This window comes from Papio anubis, chromosome 1 (assembly GCF_008728515.1).
Source record: "Papio anubis isolate 15944 chromosome 1, Panubis1.0, whole genome shotgun sequence".
In the NCBI taxonomy this organism is placed as follows: domain Eukaryota; kingdom Metazoa; phylum Chordata; class Mammalia; order Primates; family Cercopithecidae; genus Papio; species Papio anubis.
Genome location: NC_044976.1, coordinates 99187010 through 99206917, shown reverse-complemented (window position 1 = coordinate 99206917; position 19908 = coordinate 99187010). Strand labels below are relative to the sequence as shown.

The 19908-nt window shown below is 39.9% G+C and overlaps 1 protein-coding gene across 8 annotated transcripts in view; it reads right to left on the bottom strand.

Moving 5' to 3' along the window:
• Positions 1–19908, bottom strand: part of CDC14A (cell division cycle 14A) — a 170873-nt gene that overhangs the window by 8710 nt on the left and 142255 nt on the right. For 4 of the 8 annotated variants that reach the window (XM_021921278.1, XM_021921258.2, XM_009213707.3 and 1 more), the window contains 4 exons: positions 16991–17106; positions 15869–15916; positions 13689–13811; positions 12437–12973 (listed from right to left, as the gene is read on the bottom strand). In XM_021921278.1, the coding sequence (XP_021776970.1) occupies positions 12523–12973; positions 13689–13811; positions 15869–15916; positions 16991–17106 (738 nt within the window). In that variant the 3' untranslated portion in view covers positions 12437–12522. Of the gene's footprint in view, positions 1–6182; positions 7132–12436; positions 12974–13688; positions 13812–15868; positions 15917–16990; positions 17107–19908 lie in introns of those variants that run through there. The other 4 variants (XM_021921267.2, XM_021921270.2, XM_021921283.2 and 1 more) reach the window with 3 other exon arrangements.

Here is a 19908-nt window from a genome sequence, read left to right as displayed (position 1 = left end):
GGCAGAGTGGAGCCACTGAATGAAGCCAAACATGAGAAGGATTTGATTAGCTCTGTGTCTCCGAAATTTAACACTGACAACAGTATAGAGGAGAGATTAAAGGCAAGAGACAGGAAGACAGAAAGGGCTACGCAATAGTTCATGAAGACCCCAATTAGGGCAGCAGTGGTAAGGATGGAGGGACAGAGAGGCATTTTAGAGGGACTTGATAGGACTTAGTAACTGGTGTGACAGAGGGAAAGGCAGGTAGAAGTAGTGTCAACGATGGCTCCAAATGTCTAGCTTGGATGACTAGATGAATAAAGATGAGATGATTTGGCTAGGAAACCAAAGAGGAGCTGGCAGTAGAAGGAACCTGTACTCTCTCCATCCCAGGTAACACCCAGAGGAAGCTGGGAGTGTAGATCCAATGCTCAGGAGGTTACCCAAAGAGAAAGAGTCAATGTAAGGACAATCATTAAGGGGCAGGCTTAGGAGAAGAAGGACTAACAGCAGCCCATCAGATCTGGCCTTGAAGAAGTTGGCAGTAATCTGTGGGAGAGACTTTCACCAGAATGAGGGGCCACCTCCCAGCTACAGAGCGGAGGAGTACCAAAGAGACAAGGGAGGGGGCAGTGCAGGCTTCTCTTTCCCCAAGTTTGGCCATAAAGGAGAAACTGTGAGAGGAAGACAGGACGGAGGGAAGACTCCTCCCCAGCCCCCACCAGCCTACCAACTTGGATGTGCACATTTGCAGGTGAGGAGACCTGCAAACGGAGGGGAAGAAGCTGATGATATAAAAGGGGAAGGAAGTGGTTAGGGCAACTTCATGGAAGAGTCTGGAAAGAACAGCACAGGTAGGTAGAGTTATCATTGGAAAACAGTAGGGTTTCTTTGGATTTAAAAGGGAAGGAAGAAATGGATGCGTCCAGATGCAGATAAACTTTGAGATAGAGAAGAGGCAAGTTAGAGGAAATTACTTCTGATAAATTCTATGTTCTTAGCAGATTTCAAAGCAGGGTCAAAGGGGTTGTGTTGGTGAAAAATGTTAAAAAGTTTTGGAACAGCCAGGTGGGGAAGAGAAAAAGAGCCAAAAAGGGATAAGACAACTAATTAGGAGCACTGAAGGGCCGGGTAGATTAGAAACACATTTGAGATGGAGCCAATTGGCAAAGTTATGGGATTTTCTCCAACAGTGCTCACAGGAGAGAGATGAGGAACAGACACAACAGATGGTTGAATTGATCTAATTTTGGAGGCTGGTAATCAAGTGGTTACAGAATGTCCAAGTAGAAGTGAGAATGTTGGAAAAAGGAAGCAAAAATGACTATGCAGGCTACAGAAGGAAAGAGGTGAACTGAGATGGCTGGGGAAACAGGCAGGGTCAGAAAGAGGTCATGGAGCAGAGTTAGGAGGAGGGGAAAATGTTTACAGGAGGCTGGCAGGATTCAAGATGTCAGAAGCAATGTGCTAAGCAATAAGAAGGTTTACTCAACGAATTTTCAAGTGAACAAAGATAAAGATAACTGAAGTTAAGAAAGTTTAAAATAAGATCACTGTGACACCTTGGGCAAGTTATTGCCACTCTGAGTCTTGATTTCACCATCTGTAAATAGCAGGTTAAATAAGTAAGAGAATGGATATAAAGTGCCTAATACCATGTCAGGCACATAGAAGGTATTCAAGAAACAGTGGATGATGATAATGATTAGAAAAATGTTACAGTTGTCCAGAATGTTGGCAGTGCCTAGGCAGCTAAAAAGTGAAAGCAAAAGTCTTCCAGGGATGAAGGGAGGTAATAACAGTGATGAGGACAAAAAGATATAAGTATCCTTGGATGATGTTTGCAAAAGGCAGAAGAGCATGGAAACGAGGTTCCTAATAGGAATTGGGAACACAGCCTTTCCCCTCTTAACCATAAATATTTAGGAGCTGCCAGAGAGTAAGTAATGTGTACTTAAAGAGTAAATAAAGGAAAATGAGATAGAATGGGTCAATCTTATTTTGCTCACTTTCAAATGGAGACTTCTTGATTTTCTCTTACAGTCTACTGCTTTTTCATAACAGAAGGCTGAAGGACTCACAACAGTCTGCCCAAGAGAGAAAAATATCTATTTCTAAACTGATAAAAACGGTTCTCTCCCACATATATCAACCTTTGAGTTGGTTAGACATTCACTATCAAGGAGAGCCTGTGTCATTTACCAAAGGTTTCTGTTACGGGCAAATCCAATGACTTTACAGGTAATGTGCACGTGGTGTCTGTGCTTGTTTGCACATGCATGCACATCCACATGTATGCGTATGTGTGTGTAAGAGGGAGTTGCAATAAAAATATGCCTTTCTAAGTTAAAGATCTGACACACACGTGCGCACACAGTAAAATTCAAATTTTTGGAAGAAACAGAGACCTACATAATATTAGAAAAGGTGCAAGTATGGACTGAGTACACCTACAATCAAACAGGTAAGCATAGCTCAATGCCAGATGCTTCAGAGATAACAAAAATAAAAGACATTTTCTAACCTCAATCAAGGAATTCAGTGGGGATTCAAGGCCCACATCCACAAGATAGGTGACTCTCAATACGAAAGAGGGATGAGGAAGGCCAATAACCAATACAAACAGAAAGACTTCAAAAAACGTCAGGATTGCCATGGTCTGGTGAGGTTAAGGAAGGCTTCACAGAGGAGGAGGTTGGACTTAGGCCAACTCCTGATGGAAAGGAGGTGAGAAGCAAAGGGAGGGAGGACGGGAGACCAAGTTGGGGACCTAACATGTAAGAAAAACACAGAGGTAGGAAGAGCCGCACACATTCCAGGACGTAAGAAACTGCCTGGTAGAAGCAGAAGGTTCATGCTCAGGAGTGGAGGGAAATGAGTTTGGAAAGCTGGTTGGGGAAAGCTGAAAAAGGCACTGAACAGCAAGCTGCAGAGACTGGACCTACTTAATGTCAAGATGGTACACTCCAAACTACCCTCTGTATGCATGTATTAAATATTTTTAAAGATGAAGAAGAAATAAAGGGCACAGCAGAAATTAAAAAGCAAGATCAACACCTTTGTGGCCCAGAAACAATCAAGACAGTGGTAGGACTCTGGCTACACAGCTGGAAGCCTGCAGAGGTGGCTAGGTGTTCCATTCATGTGGGTACATAGGTGAAAAGTCCCTGGCCTGAAATCAGGGGTGGAGTCAGGCTCTCCCACATGGGGAAGGAGGCTGAGAGAAATTGGGACCATTGCTCTCGGGCCAGGGCTAAGGTGGAGCCACATCCCTGCCTGAGAAGCAAGCCTGGGAGGAGCTCACCAAGAGATGGAAGCCTGGGTCATTAAGGTCTCTTTCTAAACCCAACCCAAAGGCCTAGATGATCAGGTAGAGCCAACAAGAAGGTCAGCAGATGAGGAGTGAAAAACAGAGAGAGGAGAGAAACACACAAAAACTCCCATGCACTCTGAAACTACGAACCAAAATTCCCTAACACACAAGGAAAATGAACATTATGAGAACTGACAAAGTCTGCAATCACAAGGCAAACTCTAACGGGGTGAAATGCAAATAACAAGGCAATATCAAAATGCCTTATCACCTGAGATACTCCAGGTGAAAATAAAAAAATACACACACACACACACACACACACACACACACACACACACATAAAAAGAATAAGAAGCCATAAAACAAAAACAGGCGGGCCCAAATTAGAACAGATGGCTATCATAAGGATCAAATTAGAAATGCTGGAAAGGAAAGATATAGCCCCTGAAATCAAAAGTCAGTGGATTGGGGGATATACTCCAGAACTGACATTAAAGAAAATTCATGAATTGAAAAATAATAGGAGGAATTCAATCAGAATACAACTACAGCTTAGGAACTGAAAAATATAAAAAGAAGGTAAGAAATATTAACGACAGATTGAAAGGCTCCACTATAAGTTTTGGGGGCTATTGGCTGGGTGCAGTGGCTTATGCCTGTAATCCCAGCACTTTGGGAGGCCGAGGCAGGCAGATCACTGAGGTAAGGAGTTTGAGACTATCCTGGCTAACATGGCAAAACCCCATCTCTACTAAAAATACAAAAATTAGCCAGGCGTGGTGGCATGCACCTGTAGTCCCAGCTACTCAGGAAGCTGAGGCAGGAGAGTCACTTGAACCTGGGAGGTGAAGAACCTGAGAGGTGGAGGTTGCAGTGGGCTGAGATTGCACTCCAGCCTGGGTAACAAGAGTGAGACTCCTTCTAAAAAAATAAATAAATGAATAAATAAAAAATATAAAAAAATTGTGGGGCTATTGCAAAAGGAGAAAATAAGGGGAAAGGCAGTAAAGCAACATCCAAAAAGATAGTGGAGCCGGGTGTGGTGGCTCAAGCCTGTAATCCCAGCAATTTGGGACCCCAAAGCAGGAGGATCGCTTGAGGTCAGGAGTTTGAGATCAACCTGAGCAACATAGCAAGACACTCTCTACAAAAAAAAAAAAAAAAAAAAAAGAATGATGGCTGAGAATTTTCCATAACTAAACATGCAGCCCTAAGATTGAAAGTACACACTGACGCCAGGCAAGATAAATTATAATGAATCTGTATATAGCTATATTTTGGTGAAACTACAGAATTTCAGGAAAAAAAGAGGAAAAATCTTATAATAATTGGTTTTATTCTTCAGCCACAGAAGCTGTTAAACAAAGACTTACATTAGGAAACTGGTATTTTAAGTGGATTCTGGCAGCAGTGCAAAAACAGAAAGGACCAGAAAAACAAGAGCAATCAATTCCACCAGAAGATGCCTGCATGAAGTTTTTAATCTAGTGGAGGACAATGGCTTGTATGTATTTGTCTTACCTTGCTCTACCAAAAAAATACTGGGCTCATGGTAGACACTTACATAAATATTAGCTATAGCTTTATTAACTGGATAAGCTTCCATTTCATTTAATTTCAGTTTTTAAGATATGAGGTCTCTCTGTATTGCCTAGGCTGTTCTCAAACTCCTGACCTCAGGTGATCCTCCTGCCTTAGCCTGCTAAAGTGCTAGGATTATAGTGTGAGCCACTGCACCCAGCCAGCTTTTATAGGTATATAAAAAGCACTTGCTTTCTTTTACTCCTAGCCAAAAAAATAAGACACAAGATTAAAATAAGACTCTTTTCTATTGACCTAGTAGTATTATTGACACTACATAAGAAAGTATAAAATGAAGCTGAACGACCAAGGTGATTCATAACTCTAATACATTGAGAATATAAATTAATCCTCACCTATTATATATTTCTGATCAACCTTATCACTTAAAGCAAGTTTTATGTTTTCAAGTCTTTTCAAAAGTAGAGTCAAAAATAGCTGACAGGCTTTATACAGAAAATTAACATAAACCACTATTTAACACTGAAAACTTAAATTATAGTTAACATGTATCTACAAATACTGCAAACATATAAATAGCTTATATGCAAATGTAAAGGCATCATCTGAACCATGCTGACCTCGTAACGATTTGATGCTTTGTCAAGTAACATTCTCAGGTCCGCTTGGGAAGAGAAAAAAAATCGCAATATTGAATGAATGCCAAAGGTGTGGTTCAATATTGAGATTGAGCTCATGTTCTTGATATATAGTTAGTATCCCTTAGCTGAAAAATTACATCAAATCTAAAGTAATGCCACAACAAAGACGAAGGATGAAAAACCACAGCAACGTAAATATACAACAAAAGAATAGAAAGCTAGTACTAATCTTTAACTGTAATAAATATTAACACTTAGTTAATATTTAATAATATTAATATGAATTAATAAATGAATATTGATATGGTTTGGATGTTTTATCCCCTCCAAATGTCCTGTTGAAATGTGACTCCAGTGTTGGAGGTGGGCCTAGTAGGAGGTACCTGGGTCATGGGAGTGGATCCCTCATGAATGGCTTGGTTCTGTCCTCCCAGTAACGAGTGAGTTCTCACTCTATGAGTTCACCTGAGATCTGGTGGCTTAAAAGAGCCTCGCACATCCTCCCTCTCTCTTGTTCCCTCCTGCCATGTGATACGCAAGATCCCCTTTTGCCTTCCACCATGATTGTAAGCTTCCTGAGGACTCACGCGAAGCCAAGCGGATTACTGGTGCCATGCTTGTACAGCCCACAGAACTGTGAGCTAAATAAACTATTTTTCTTTATAAATTACCCAGCCTCAGGTATTTCTTAATAGCAACAAAAGCAGACTAATAAAAATGTCATATTTAAAATCAGGACAAGATGACCAATTTTTAAAATGGAGAATAGGCAGAGGGAAAAGACAACAAATTGACATCAGGAAACACTACTACGTACCACTAGAAAGTCTTAGCACTTTACTGGGAATGGATATTCACACAATCAATAAGGAGTTTATCACTGTCAGCACCAACATTATTCCAAAGTAAAAATGAACCGTGCTTTAGTGCACTGCCAATCACTCAGATTTTCATCAAACTGGTTATTTTATAAAGCTAGATTCTAATATTTTGACCTCATTCCAGGTCCTACTTTAAGGACCAACAATTCCTTAAAATACGTACGTATTCTGCCTGGTGTTAGAACACAGAAGAACTTAACCTATTCATAGGCTACCAAGGTTGTTCTTACATTGGTCAAATTTGAGATAGAAAACATCCACACAGTCTTCATAACCAAAGGGCAGCATTAACCAACTGAGTATAAAAATGCTACTGACACTAGAAAAAAGAACTACATTTAAGCCAACTTCAACTGTCATATAAGAATGCTAAGGGAAAGTAGGAAGCACACAATATTTCATTTCCATTTTGCTTTCAACTTTCAACCAAATGAGTATTTTAATTTTTAATTCCCACCTGTGACCAGTACTGTGTTAGAAACCATGAACTATAAAAGAATTTTTTGAAATGTCTAAAAAAGGAAGTTTAAATTTGTAGATAATTCTTACATACACAGACAATATGTAAACAAATATAGATGTTCATGTATGTAATAGCATACATGATAAAATAAAGTGTTAATGATAGGGTGGATTCCATTTATTGGGGAGAGCTTCACAGAAGACATGGAAGGTAATATATGTCTTTATTTAAAGATGAGAAATTGATAAGGAGGGCAGGGAGCTTCCAAGAAAGGGCTTCCTAAAGACTCGCAGTAGGCATGAACATAGTGGGAGAAGAGGACAAGAGAATAAGCAAGGTAAATGCTGGTGCAAAGATACAATACTACAGAAATGCAGTACAGAGGGCCTGAAAGCTCAGCAAAGAAAGTCAGTATTTATATTCTAGCACTAGGGGACCACTGGTCATTTCTGAACAGGGAAATAAGATGTTGAAATCTACATATCTTATCTGGCAATGCTTTAAAGCAGGGGTTGGCAAACTGCAACTCACTATCCAAATGCAACCGACCACCTATTTTTGTTAATAAAGTTTTATTTAACATAGCCACACCTTTCGTTTATATATTGAGTTGAATAGTTGGGACACAAAGCTAAAAATCTTTACTATCTGGCCCTTTACAGAAAAAGTCTGCCAATCCTACTTTAAAGTCGGAATTAAAGGTGGAAAGAGACAAGTTAGGAAGCTCATAAAAGACTCAAACACAATAGGGATAAGGAAGCAACTGAATGGAGAAGAAAGGAAAAATTCCGAGACAATGAACAGCACCACTGACATTACCTACAACCTTCACTATGAGAATATCCCTGCAAATGTTTGAAGATTAAGATAGAAAAGTGCATAACAAAGCTTATTACAGGCTATAACAAGTTTTACTTATTGTATAGTTTTATTATTAAAGCTATAGAGCATTCATTCATTTATCCATCCATCCTTTTATCTAATCAACAAATACTTAATGAGTGCCTAATATATGCCATGCACAGGGCATATAACTATGAAAACCAGAGGCACCATCCCTGCCCTCACAAAGCATATAGTCTACTGGATGGTGCAAATTCCGATTGAAAAAGAGTATTCTGATTTAGACCAAGGCGGGATGTAGAGAGGCTTATGGGAGAAGCAACATGACCTAACTCAGACTCGGGGGTCAGGTAAGGTCAATGTAGATGACTAGTAATCCAGTGATTAAGTGTTATAAAAATAAAGCATAGCAAATATTCAAGACAGATACCACAAGTAATTTCAATTTAATAAAATACTTCCACCCCACCTACACCATAATCACATGTCCCTCATTTCTTAAGCATTTGAAAACTCCTCTCAGTGTCAGGGAGTGAAACTCATTTTTGACAGTAAGTGGGTCAACAAAAATGTAACCTTGTGTGTGCATTGCACAGGGCAGTAGAAACTACAAGACTAGCAAAAGAGGACAAATGAATAAAAATAAAATCTGACTGTTCCTCAGCATTCTGTCACAACCATAAGGAATCCTTAACATTTGTTCTTGTTTTCTGTGTTAAACGATTTAATGACAGAATAAGGAAATCATTTTTACATTTTTCTGGGGGCTGAACTGCTGCAAAAAGTGAGTGAGCAATTGCAGCTTTCAAAAGAGATGCTAATTGTAGCTTTTAAAATATTAGATTCCCTCTAAATACCCATCACCCCATCCCCTAAGAGTTTCTGGGTCTTTCTTAAAGGTTCTGGGAGGATATTGCCATGCAGCCTTCATTTTCCTACCTAAGAATTTTAAAACATTTTTATTGAGTGATTTTTCTAGTTCTTCAAGGCTTTTAATCTCACATCTTCAGAAGTACTAGAACTAGAAGGATGATCTTATTTAGACAATAAACCCAGTATAACTAGACAAGCTGCACTGGACCATAAACAAAAATAACTCATAATCTCCTTATTCCACACAAAATGGGAATTTTCATCAGAATTTAGCTTTTTGACCACAAGTCAGCAGAAGTAGGACTTGGAGCTTTCCCTCTCACAGGAGGTTTTCTAAGCAAAGTTAAAGAGGGGAGGGTCTGCTGCAAAGACCTGCTGCTGCTTACTTCCAGGGAGGGTGAGAGGGAGGAAAATGTTGTGTTGATAATTCTATTTATAAATGCTTTTCTTTACAATAAGATGATAAATTTAGGAGAGAGGAGAAGTGAAGTGGCAGCAACTGCCCACACAGACTATTTCTTAAATTCAATTATTTAAAAATCACTCTATTCTAGCCAGAAGAGGGACGAGGAGGAGGAGAAGTGAAAAGAAATAACAAAATATGGAATGAGACCCAAATCAAGTTACGTAAACATCATTAGGGGAGATTAACAATTGTCTAAAGAATGCCGCCATGGTTCTACCAGCAAAGAGGAAAACAAAAAAGTAGAACATTATTCTTGTCAAGCTACCAATGCTACTGGCATTCAGCTATAAGTGTGGATTATACAATACCTTTACGTATGTAATCTATTTACACAGTCATGTGTCACTTAATGACAAGGATACACTCTGAAAATGTATCCTTCGGCAATTTCATTGTTGTGTGCGCATGACAGAGTGCACCTATACAAACCTAAGCCGTAGAGCCTGCTACACACCTGAGCTAAATGGTATAGCCTACTGCTTCTAGGCTGCAAACCTGTACAGCATGTTACTGTACTGAATATTGCAGGCAACTATAACACAATGGTAAGTATGTGTGTCTAAACATACCTAAACATAGAAAATAAACAGTAAAAATATGGTATGAAAGATCTAAAAATTGCACACCTGTAAAGGGCACTTACCATGGATAGAGCTTGCAGGACTGGAAGTTGCTCTGGGTGAGACAGTGGGTGAGTGGTGACTGAATGTGAAGGCACAGGACATTACCAAACACTACTGTAGACTTTATAAATGCTGTACACTTAAATACTATACCAAATCTGCATTAAAAATTTTTCTTTATCAATAGTCAATTAACCTTAGCTTACTGTAACATTTTTATTTTATAAACTTTTTAATTGTTTTAACTTTTGACTCTTTTGTAATAATACTTAGTTTACTATTGTTTAATTTTTTATCAACTCCCAATCACTTGAAATTAACACTTAGTTTAAAATAAACATTGTATGTATAACTATACAAAAATATTTTCTTCCTTTACATCCTTATCCTATTTTTTTATTTTAAATATTTTTAGTATTTACTTTCTAAATTTTTGTTTAAAATGAAGACACAAACACACACATCAGCCTGGGCCTACACCAGGTCAGGATCATCAATATCGCTGTCTTCCCCTCCACATCTTGTCCCACTGGAAGGTCTTAGGGGCAGTAACACACGGAGCTGTCATTTCTAACAACAATGCCTTCTTCTGGAATACATCCTGAAGGACTTGCCTGAGGCTTACAGTTAACTTGTTTTTTTAATAAGGAGAAGGTGTATACTCTAAAATAATGATATAAAGTATAGTATAGTAAATACATAAGCCAGTAACGGGTATTTATTATCAAGTATTATGCACTGTACATAATTATACTGCTAGACTTTTATATGGCTGCAGCACAGTAGATCTGTTTACACCAGCATCACCACAAACACATGAGTACTGCAGTTATAACCCTATGAGGGTTATGACATCACCAGGCAATAGGAATTTTTCAGCTCCATTATAATCTTACGGGACCACCATTGTATATGTGCTCTGTTATTGACCAAAACATCATTAGGCAGCACGTGACTGTATGATTATCTATATATCTCTAGCACTTTTTCTGAAAATGGAAAGATCTGCATTCTGATCCAAAAAAAGAGGCTGATCCACAGTCAGTATGTGAAAACGCTGACTGAGCTCAACGAATGCTGGAAAGTATATGATTTATACATATAGTTAGGAAAATGTAAATATATTATCTTTTTACATCTAATCCTTAGTTACATGGATTTAAGTTTTTATGATACCTATACACCCAATTCATATAGTGGGATCAGCATCAGATTAAGGGGTAGATGGCTGGCAGTTTCCTGGGACCCTAATCTGTAAAGGAATCTAAACTAATGCCAAGGCCAAGCACGGGGGCTCATGCCTGTAAAATTGGACAGGGAACATCAGATACGCTAGGCTCCTCTTAGGGAATGGGTTGAGAGTCGACAGAGTGGGAACAAATTTTAAAAGAGGTCTGAGGTAGGGATAAGAGCGGTAATGAATCTAATGCACCCAAACATGAACACATACACACACACATAAACACGCACACTGCATTCTCATGTTAGAAAACATCCTCATCCTCATGGTTTCTTTTTCCTTTTTTTTTTTTTTTTGAGACAGTCTCACTCTGTCACCCAGGCCGAAGTGCTGTAGCGCGATATTGGCTCACTGCAGCCTCTGCCTCCTGGGTTCTAAGGGATCCTCCTTCCTCAGTTTTCTGAGTAGCTGGGATTATAGGCGCGCACCACCACGCCCCACTAATTTCGAGTTTTTAGTAGAGACGGGGTCTCACCATGTTGGCCGGGCTGGTCTCGAACTCCCAACCTCAGGTGATCCACCAACCTTGGCCTCCCAAAGTGCTGGGATTATAGGCATGAGCCACTGCTCCTGGCCCATCCTCATGGTTTCTAAACTGCCAACTAAAGAAAGTGAATGTCATTAAGGATGAACCATGGGGCTCCTGTTTTGCTGAGTGGACCATACGCAGCACACTGCCAGCAGCACCTTTCCTCCTCCCCTCTTCTCTACAGAAGCAACCACTCCCTAGATGATGGCTGAGGAAATGTTTCAAGAATAGAGAGTATGAAGGGATGCCAGGCCAGAGCCTTCCAAGATACCCAGGGCTTGCTTAAGCCCTGAGTACAATCAGTGTTGCAAACCATGCTTCGTATCTCCTTAATACACAGGATTGATTTCTGCTTCCTATTTGTCCTTGTTACTCTCAAGTCAAAACTCACATTCCTATAGATCTCAATACCCCTAGAGGCAATCAAAACAGGTGATTAAAGTAATTTATAATAGGAGTTAACCAACAGAGTTTACCTTACCAGGTATTGCTGATTGTTAAAGAGAGCTTGGTAACCTAAATAGAGATCTCACTGGTAAGATGTGTTTGGAGGTCTTCCCACCTTTCTCTAGAAGAGTGCTGGCTACTTTTAAACACCTTCCTGATACTCTGCTTGCTCCTCCACTTGCATCCCAGGTACCTACCTATAAGCCCTTCTTAGAAACATCTTCCACTTGCCACTTATTTTATTCTGGGTCAGTTCCTTGCAGGGGGTGAAATATTCAAGGGCCTAATGCTTAGTTCTAGGAAGATAGTGTTCATTCAGCACCTTCCACATGTCAATACTCCAAAATTCATTCACTGATAAATGATGTGGAAAAAGCCATAATTTCCCAAACCAGCACACCCCCAGCAAATGCTATCCACTGTATGAATCAGCTCCTGGCTTTGCACCAGATATTCAGAGTGATTGGAAACACAACTGAAAAGTAACTGAAGTCAACAATGTCCATAATCAAAAGAATGAAAGCTATTTCCTTTTTAAGAGAAACCACTTATAAAGGAGTGCAGGGTAGGAAGAAAAAGAAGGAAGAAAACCCAGTTGAAACGTGGCGTTTACTTGAAGAGGAGCTAGCAGAATGTAGTGCATAGACAGTTTCACAGCACAGAGGGAAGGCATCGCTCAGAAGGCTTCCTTGGCGCTATTAAATTTCTTTGGTAGCAGCCTTGGCTGGGAAGGCAAGGCACAGAAGTTGCATTCAGGGTTCTGAGGACCAGGAGGTGGTGTCTGCGAACTTACAGGGATAGAACGGCTCAGGAATCTCGCTGAAGAAGAAGAAAGCCCGGTGTAGGAGGGTCGGAGGATGGTGGTGTGCTCCTCTGTCTTGGCGCTGTGGGGGCCTGGGGGGCTGTTCAGGTTGCCCCCGTTGCTGCTGCTGCTTCTGTTGTACTGATTGTTGTTGAGCTCAGGGTAATTTCTGGTAGTCGGCTGGGAGCTGCCATTCAAGAGGTTGGTAAACGGGCTGGCTGTGAAGCCTGCCTTAGAGGATGAGGAGGTCTTTTTGTTTTCTGGATCGTCTGTTGCAGCATTCAAGTTCCCTAGAGAACTGGCTAGCCGGGAGTTTATGGAAAAGCTGAATGGAAAACACAAGTGAGGAGGGAAAAAACAGACAACAGTGTACACTCACACAGAGCTCATGTTTCTAAAACATACTCATGACATTAGGGGAACATGATGAAGACAATACTGATCAATGTGAATGATGTCAAGATGGCTTCTTCACCACCCTTGGTGTTATGATAATATGTAGCCTTGACTTATACATATCAAGTTTCTTTGTCAAAAGCAGTTAACTAGGACCCAAGAAACTGGCTAAAACACTTTGACTATAGATCTCGAAACAGAACATCAGGGAGTTTTATTTACCCTGGGGTGGGAAGCAAAGGAAAAGGGCCATGTAAGGGGAGCATTAAAAGCAGACTTAAGTACATATTCAATCATATGACTACATCAAACATCCCTACCCATTTTGGTTAGTTCTCCCCTGCCTATACATGTCAACTGAGAAATGACAATACCATTTGTATATGCAACTGAACTCCATTTTCTGGATCACACTAAGCCAGCTGCAGACTCACTAGAAGAAGAGCACACTCTGTACCACTGCCTCCACAGCCTTGTCTCCTGCCTTCCAAGACAGGAACGGAAGCCCCAGAAGATCACAGGGTCTTCTGTGGTTTCTCTTCTCCCTTATCCCCTGCTCTGACAAAACTGCAGCCAAACTCATTGCCTGCTGCAAGCTTCCTTTACCTCAAACCAGCACCTTGGAAGAGGGAGAGAAAAATTACCTTCTTACAGTGGCACCTGAAGACAAAGAAGTTCTGTTGATCCTCTTGGCTGTCGCTGAAGAGGACAGTGCCATTTTTGATGTCTTCAAGGTAGGTGCCGATCCTTGCAGGGATGAACTTAATCTTTGTGGAGAAAAATGGCAAAGTGTCACCATAAAGTAGTCTTATCTTAAACATTCAGCAACTAGCTAGGACAAGATAAATTAATCAATCTTAAAGATACCATGACAGGTCCTAATAGTGATGACAGCAGCGGCAGCCAACACTGACACAGCGCTAACTCTGCCAGGTACTGTTCTGAGAACCTTAAAGATGTCAGCTCAGCTTGTCCTCACAACAACCCTATGAAGGAGCTAATATTGCTGCCCTTACTTTACAAGCGAGGAAACAGAAACGCAGAGGAGAAGTTCCTCATCCAGTCACTCAGTTAGTGAACAGCAGACCTGGGATTCAAACCCAGGAGTCAAAGTCCTGCTCTTAGCCATGATCCTGTCTTCTTGGGTCACTGCCCTTTTTCGCCACTGGTATTCATTCCTCAGCACAACCTTAGATTCCATTTCTTATATTTCAAATCCATCCTCTCCTTTCCACCCTGCAACTACCCTAGGTGAGGCCATCTTTATTTCTTACCCTTGACTATGAGTGGCATCTTTTAATCTTTTTCCTAAACAATTCGAATTGTGAATAGCCTTCAGTGAATCATGTCACTTCACTGTTTAAATCATTTCATCTTTCCTCTGTGCCCATAAGCCTATAGAAACTCTTTGGCTTGGCTTATGCAACCCCTCCAAAACCTGGACAGGTCCTTCTTTCCATGCTCTCGCATTGGACATCTCTATTCCAGCTACACAAAAATGCCTTGAGTTCCCTGAATCGGTAGCGTCCACACATTTGTCCAGTGTGCACAGGCTATTTTCCCTGCCAGGGCATTTACTCATCTCCTTCCCATCCTCTACCTCTTATCTTCCATGTCCATTTGACCCACTCCTATCACACTTAGCCTTTAATGGTCCAATCCGCTGTTACCTCATCAAGCAAGCCTTCTCTGAGTTCCCAAGCAATATACGTTTCAACATATATTCTCATAGTAAATCGTAGCTCTTACACCATATTGCATCATCTGATATTTGTCTATCTCCGTTACTTGATATAAGCTCCTTGAGGGCAAAGACACCTCTCTCATTTCAATTCCCAGTGGCTAGCACAATGCTGGATTCTGAGCAGGTGCTCAATAAATATTTGCCAAGTGGACAAAAAGGAAAAACACCCAAATCTGGATAGCCAGGGCCCAGTCATAATCTGAATATCAAATCTATTTGATCCTAGATAAATCATTTAATGTAGCTGAACTCTGTTTTCCTCTCTGCTAGAGAAAAGCTTATTCACTTGTAGACTCTTTCCTTCATTATCCACCCTCCAAACAGCAGCTTAAGCTCATGTTTTGCCTTCAAAATAAAATTCTACCAAGAAGCGATTTTTCTACGGGAAAAATTCGACCAAGAAGCGATTCAAGCTTCTCCAGAAGCTCCGGAAGCTTGAGCCCTCTTAGAACTGCCCTCACTAAACAGTCCTAAACCTAAGAATGAATAAGAACCAGCAGGTGAAGAGCTTCTTTCCCCTATTTCATCAACACTCTTGACCAAACATCTCTACTGCTCTCACCGAGTGCCACACCGGATAGTGGTACCACTCCAGGAGGTTTCAGGGGACATTTTTCCACAGAACAAAACTAGTGTTCTCTCTTCAAAAGGAAGGTAGAGAAGAAAATAAGACTAGAAAATAAAGGAGGAGAACAAATGCATGCTGATTGGGAAAAAACAGAGGGGAAGAGGACAAATAAAAATGGAAACAATTTAAGCTAGATCTATCACTAGATCGAAAGGAAAGACGCAGAGCACCTGTAGTTTCTGAGAGACCCCCACAATGGGCTAAGAGCACAAAACACATTGATGTCTCTACCACCACCACACAGCCCTGTGGGCATACCAGCAAAAAAAAAAAAAAAATCCTTTTCATGGTGAGCATTAAAAATAAGGCATAAACAATATGGAAGAGAAAGGAAGCAATTTAAAAATCAAAAAGCTGTGTACAGTTGATTTTCATGTTTGAGACTTGGGAAACATGGCTAAAAGGAAGCATATATTTATAAGCTACTAGACATTGAACCTCATTGGCAGTACCTGAAAGGCTGGGACACTGCTCTTGGGTGTCCTTTTGCATCATCCGACCTGCGGAAATCGAAGACAGATGCTCACATATCACCAGGCCACATGTTTTCACAAAGACCACAAGGCACATCAAATGGTATCAAACCAGTAAAAATATTAAATTAGCAAAAGGGAGAAACCTTGCAAATGGATCCTAGATTACCCAGAACCAGGCTTGCTATCCCCTTTTCTCACAATACTGCAGAAAATGATAACCTCATCTTTGAGCAATATGAACCTTTATTCCTTAGATCAGGAACTCAGTAAAGACCCAATCTGACTACAGTGCTACAGTTTCTCCCAGATGACACATGAAAGCTAAATTCCCTGTGAATCTGTTTGGTGTTTGTCATACCGGCAACACATCCTTCTGCTATGTGTCTCTTATTTATAAGTCAAAGCAATGTTGCTGCTTCCCATTATATTAATCTGTGGACTGAGGCCTTGCCACCCAGTATATTGAAATTTTTAAAAAATGATGATATTTACAAATGTTTGCACCTTTTAATTCCAAAACCTTTTTTTAAACCCAATCTGAACTACCAGCAGGTTTCAAATGTTGTGATCGGAACGCAAGTCCCATCATTGATTCCGGTGAGTAGCTTGAGACTTCAAAGTCAAGATGGCTTACAACTTTACACGCACAGGTAAGAATTGCTTATTCAATTTTCAAAAATAGAAGGTAAAGCTGAGGACTTAGCTTGGATTGCCAGAGACTAGCATACAATACTTTTCCATACACTATGAGTCAACACAAAAGCCTCGGTACACCTGTGAGGATCCAACACAGGACAAGAAACTCATTCACAGCAGAAGGGGAGAAATCCAAACAGAATTTGAAACAGTCCCAGAGATAACTGCTTTGCAGCTTAAGGTAGAATTCCAGAGACTGAGATGCAGCAGTTGCTTTTGGTAAACTTCTAAACTTTAGCTACTCCCAACAGTGATAAAATAATTAATAAACAACACGAAATAGTAAACTTAGAATTTGTAGAACAAAATTCAAAAGAGAAGATTACAGATTAAAGAGAAGATTAAATGTTCTATTCACAAAGGGGAGCACACTATGAACTGAAGTGTTTAAAACAGATCTACCTAAATGCACAGGATGGTGAGGTACGTGGCTGTCTCTGACTTTTTAAGGCACGTAGTTTGTCTCCCTGGGTTATACCATTTTTCATTTCCACATCTTCATCATCTTCTAAGTTATTCTGGAAAAAAATACCCATTCCATAGAAAGGTCAAAATTTGGCTTTATATAGGTTTCTTAATAGATTACATATATAGATACATTTTATACAGATTATCTTAATATAGATTAAGTCACTAGAGGTACTATGAATCAGCATTGTCGAAGTTTACACAAAAGAATACTCAACTATTTGACAGTTCAACAGGCAACAAGTCAAATTCCAAATCAAAGAAGCATGGGAATAGATGTGGGAGAATATAAAAGGAGCTGTTTGTTACAACGGACCCCAACAGAGGAGAGACTCTCTCCTGCAGACACAATCGTGCATTGGAATATAGCCTAGATACAGAAGGGCCCACAGATGCAGTACAAACATATTTTTAGATACTACCAGGAGCCATCACTGCAAATTCCACAACTTGTTTACAAAAATACAAGATAAAAATACTTTAGGATATCTATACAGTAAGTTATTAACACAGTAATTATTTTAACACTATTAAAAGCACACAAGTTCTTTTCAGAAGGATTTAAAGGACCTTGTTCACTAGATCTTTCCTTCTGAAGTAAGTCTTTATTGTTTGAAAAATAGAAGTACCAGGCTAGTCTCTTCAAATGCTAGTCTCTTCAACAGCGCTGATGTAGGGGGAGACACTGATACCCTTAATTTATTGATGAAGAAAGGACACACTCATGGAAGTTAGGAATACTGCCCAAGCTCCCATAAACTCTTAATGACCTTCGTATGATTTCAAAATTAGATTTCTCGTCCCAAGATGCAATGTTCTTTCTAAAATATATGCCACAGCACACTGTCATTGCACCAGTGAAGACTGTATTTTGCCTTTTTTCCTCAACTGAAAAATCAAAGTGCTTGAATTTGCTAAAATCCCTCCCAGCCATAAGAGTCCCCTCCCTTATTTAAAACTAGAACTCTTGTTTGATGAAAAATATACTTCCATCAGTCACATTTGAGTCATTTCTGATCGCAATACCTCCTCACTCCCTGCCACCTATGTTGGGTTCCACAGGTAACCCTGGGACTCAGTAGGCATGTCCTGAGTAAAAAGACCAAATCTCACTATCACATCTCTGAGTTTAAAAAAGAAATAAGGAAATGCAAAGCACAAGGCCAGTGGGAAAGAAAGAATAAGGACAAAAGCTTCCTAGAGGCAATCCCTTAAAGAATGGGTACAAGTGACACAGCCCAAGACCCCAGGAAAGGGCGTCCTGCCCAAGAAGAATACCAGCTCAATAGTCACAGGATCATGGAGTCTTCATGACAGAGGGTTCTCTTAGAGTCTCAAGTTGCACTTCTAAAAAATCTCCAGGAATCAGTTTTACCCTTCAATTCTATTCATACAACCCCAACGGGGGAGGAACTTACTACCATCAAAGGAAGTCTGCAAGAACAGGAATCAGGAAGGTCTGACAGCTAGGCTTGCTAGTGGGATAGTGCACCTGAGAAGGTGGGCTTAGCTTCACCAGGCTGCAGTAAGCACTCAACGTGCTGGGAGGTTACCAGTTACTTAGCACAGAGCCAGAGTGTCCCAAATATGAGGTGAGGCCAAAAAGCATATAGGCCCTCATGAGAATGGCCAAGAAAGCTTCTAGGAGCTGACAGAATCCTTACCACAATCAGTTTCATTGTCAACCGGGTGCTTTTGCAGGATTTTGAAAACCAGGAATACTGGTTGTTCCTCCAACTAGGAGGCTCTTTATGTTTCCCACTAGAAACACCTTCAGAATTCTAAATATAAAATGATTCTCAACCTGTAATTCTAAAATTCAACCTTTCAGGTAAGTATAAAAGTAAAACAGATATAAAAATTTACTACCCATACAATCTTTCTGAGAAAACTATTACAGGATATGCTCTTCAGGAAAAAAGGAAAGATAACATGAGATCCAATAAAATTAGGGATCTAACTGAAGAATATGAAGAAGAGTTACAGAATCAGACTATATAGTTCTGATCCTAGGACTTCACACACACACACACACACACACACACACACACACACACACACACACACACACACACGAGGGCTAAGAACAACCAGTCCAAGTTAGAAGGGAGAAATGTCTTCAGGAAAAGAATGGAATTAGAATGGAATTTTGCTGTGTTGAGATTTCAAAAAAATTTAACATGGTTTGGCACAACTTTTTAAAGCATTATCTTTTCCTAAATGCATAGAAAACTACGCAAATAAAAAAAGGCAATTAGGTCTAGGACAAACAAAGAGAGTATCAAAAAAGAAAACAGTCATAGGGTACCACTAAGCTCAACCATGAACAATATTTACACAGTAATAATGTGCACATTATTTGATCTAACAAGTATAGTTATATTGGGAGTAGTGGTGACAGTGAGACAGAAGAGCTGCATCGTGTCTACAACAACCAGGAGGCAATAGAAAAATGTCCAAAATTGATCAATTAAAAAACGGCAACATAAGCAAGGTATTTATAATAGAAAAATGGCACTAAAAATATTAGTATAATTTTCCTAGAGGTTTCCCCCTTTGGAAGTGGGTCCACAGATACAGAAAGGTGAGAGAGGAGACTGATATTTTTTGTTGCTAGAATTCAACACTAGTTGATATTTTTTAAGCTGTAATCATATATTGCTTGAAAAGAATAAAAGCATTTTAAAAGATATACAGTTAAACAGAAAATTAAATAATAGTACACTTTAAATTATAATTACTTTACATGTATTTTTCTCTCATTCTATTGTGAATCTTAAAGGTCAAATATTTCTGTAAATTATAATACATTTCAAAATCAGAAAACAACAAAAATACTACAATACACAGCC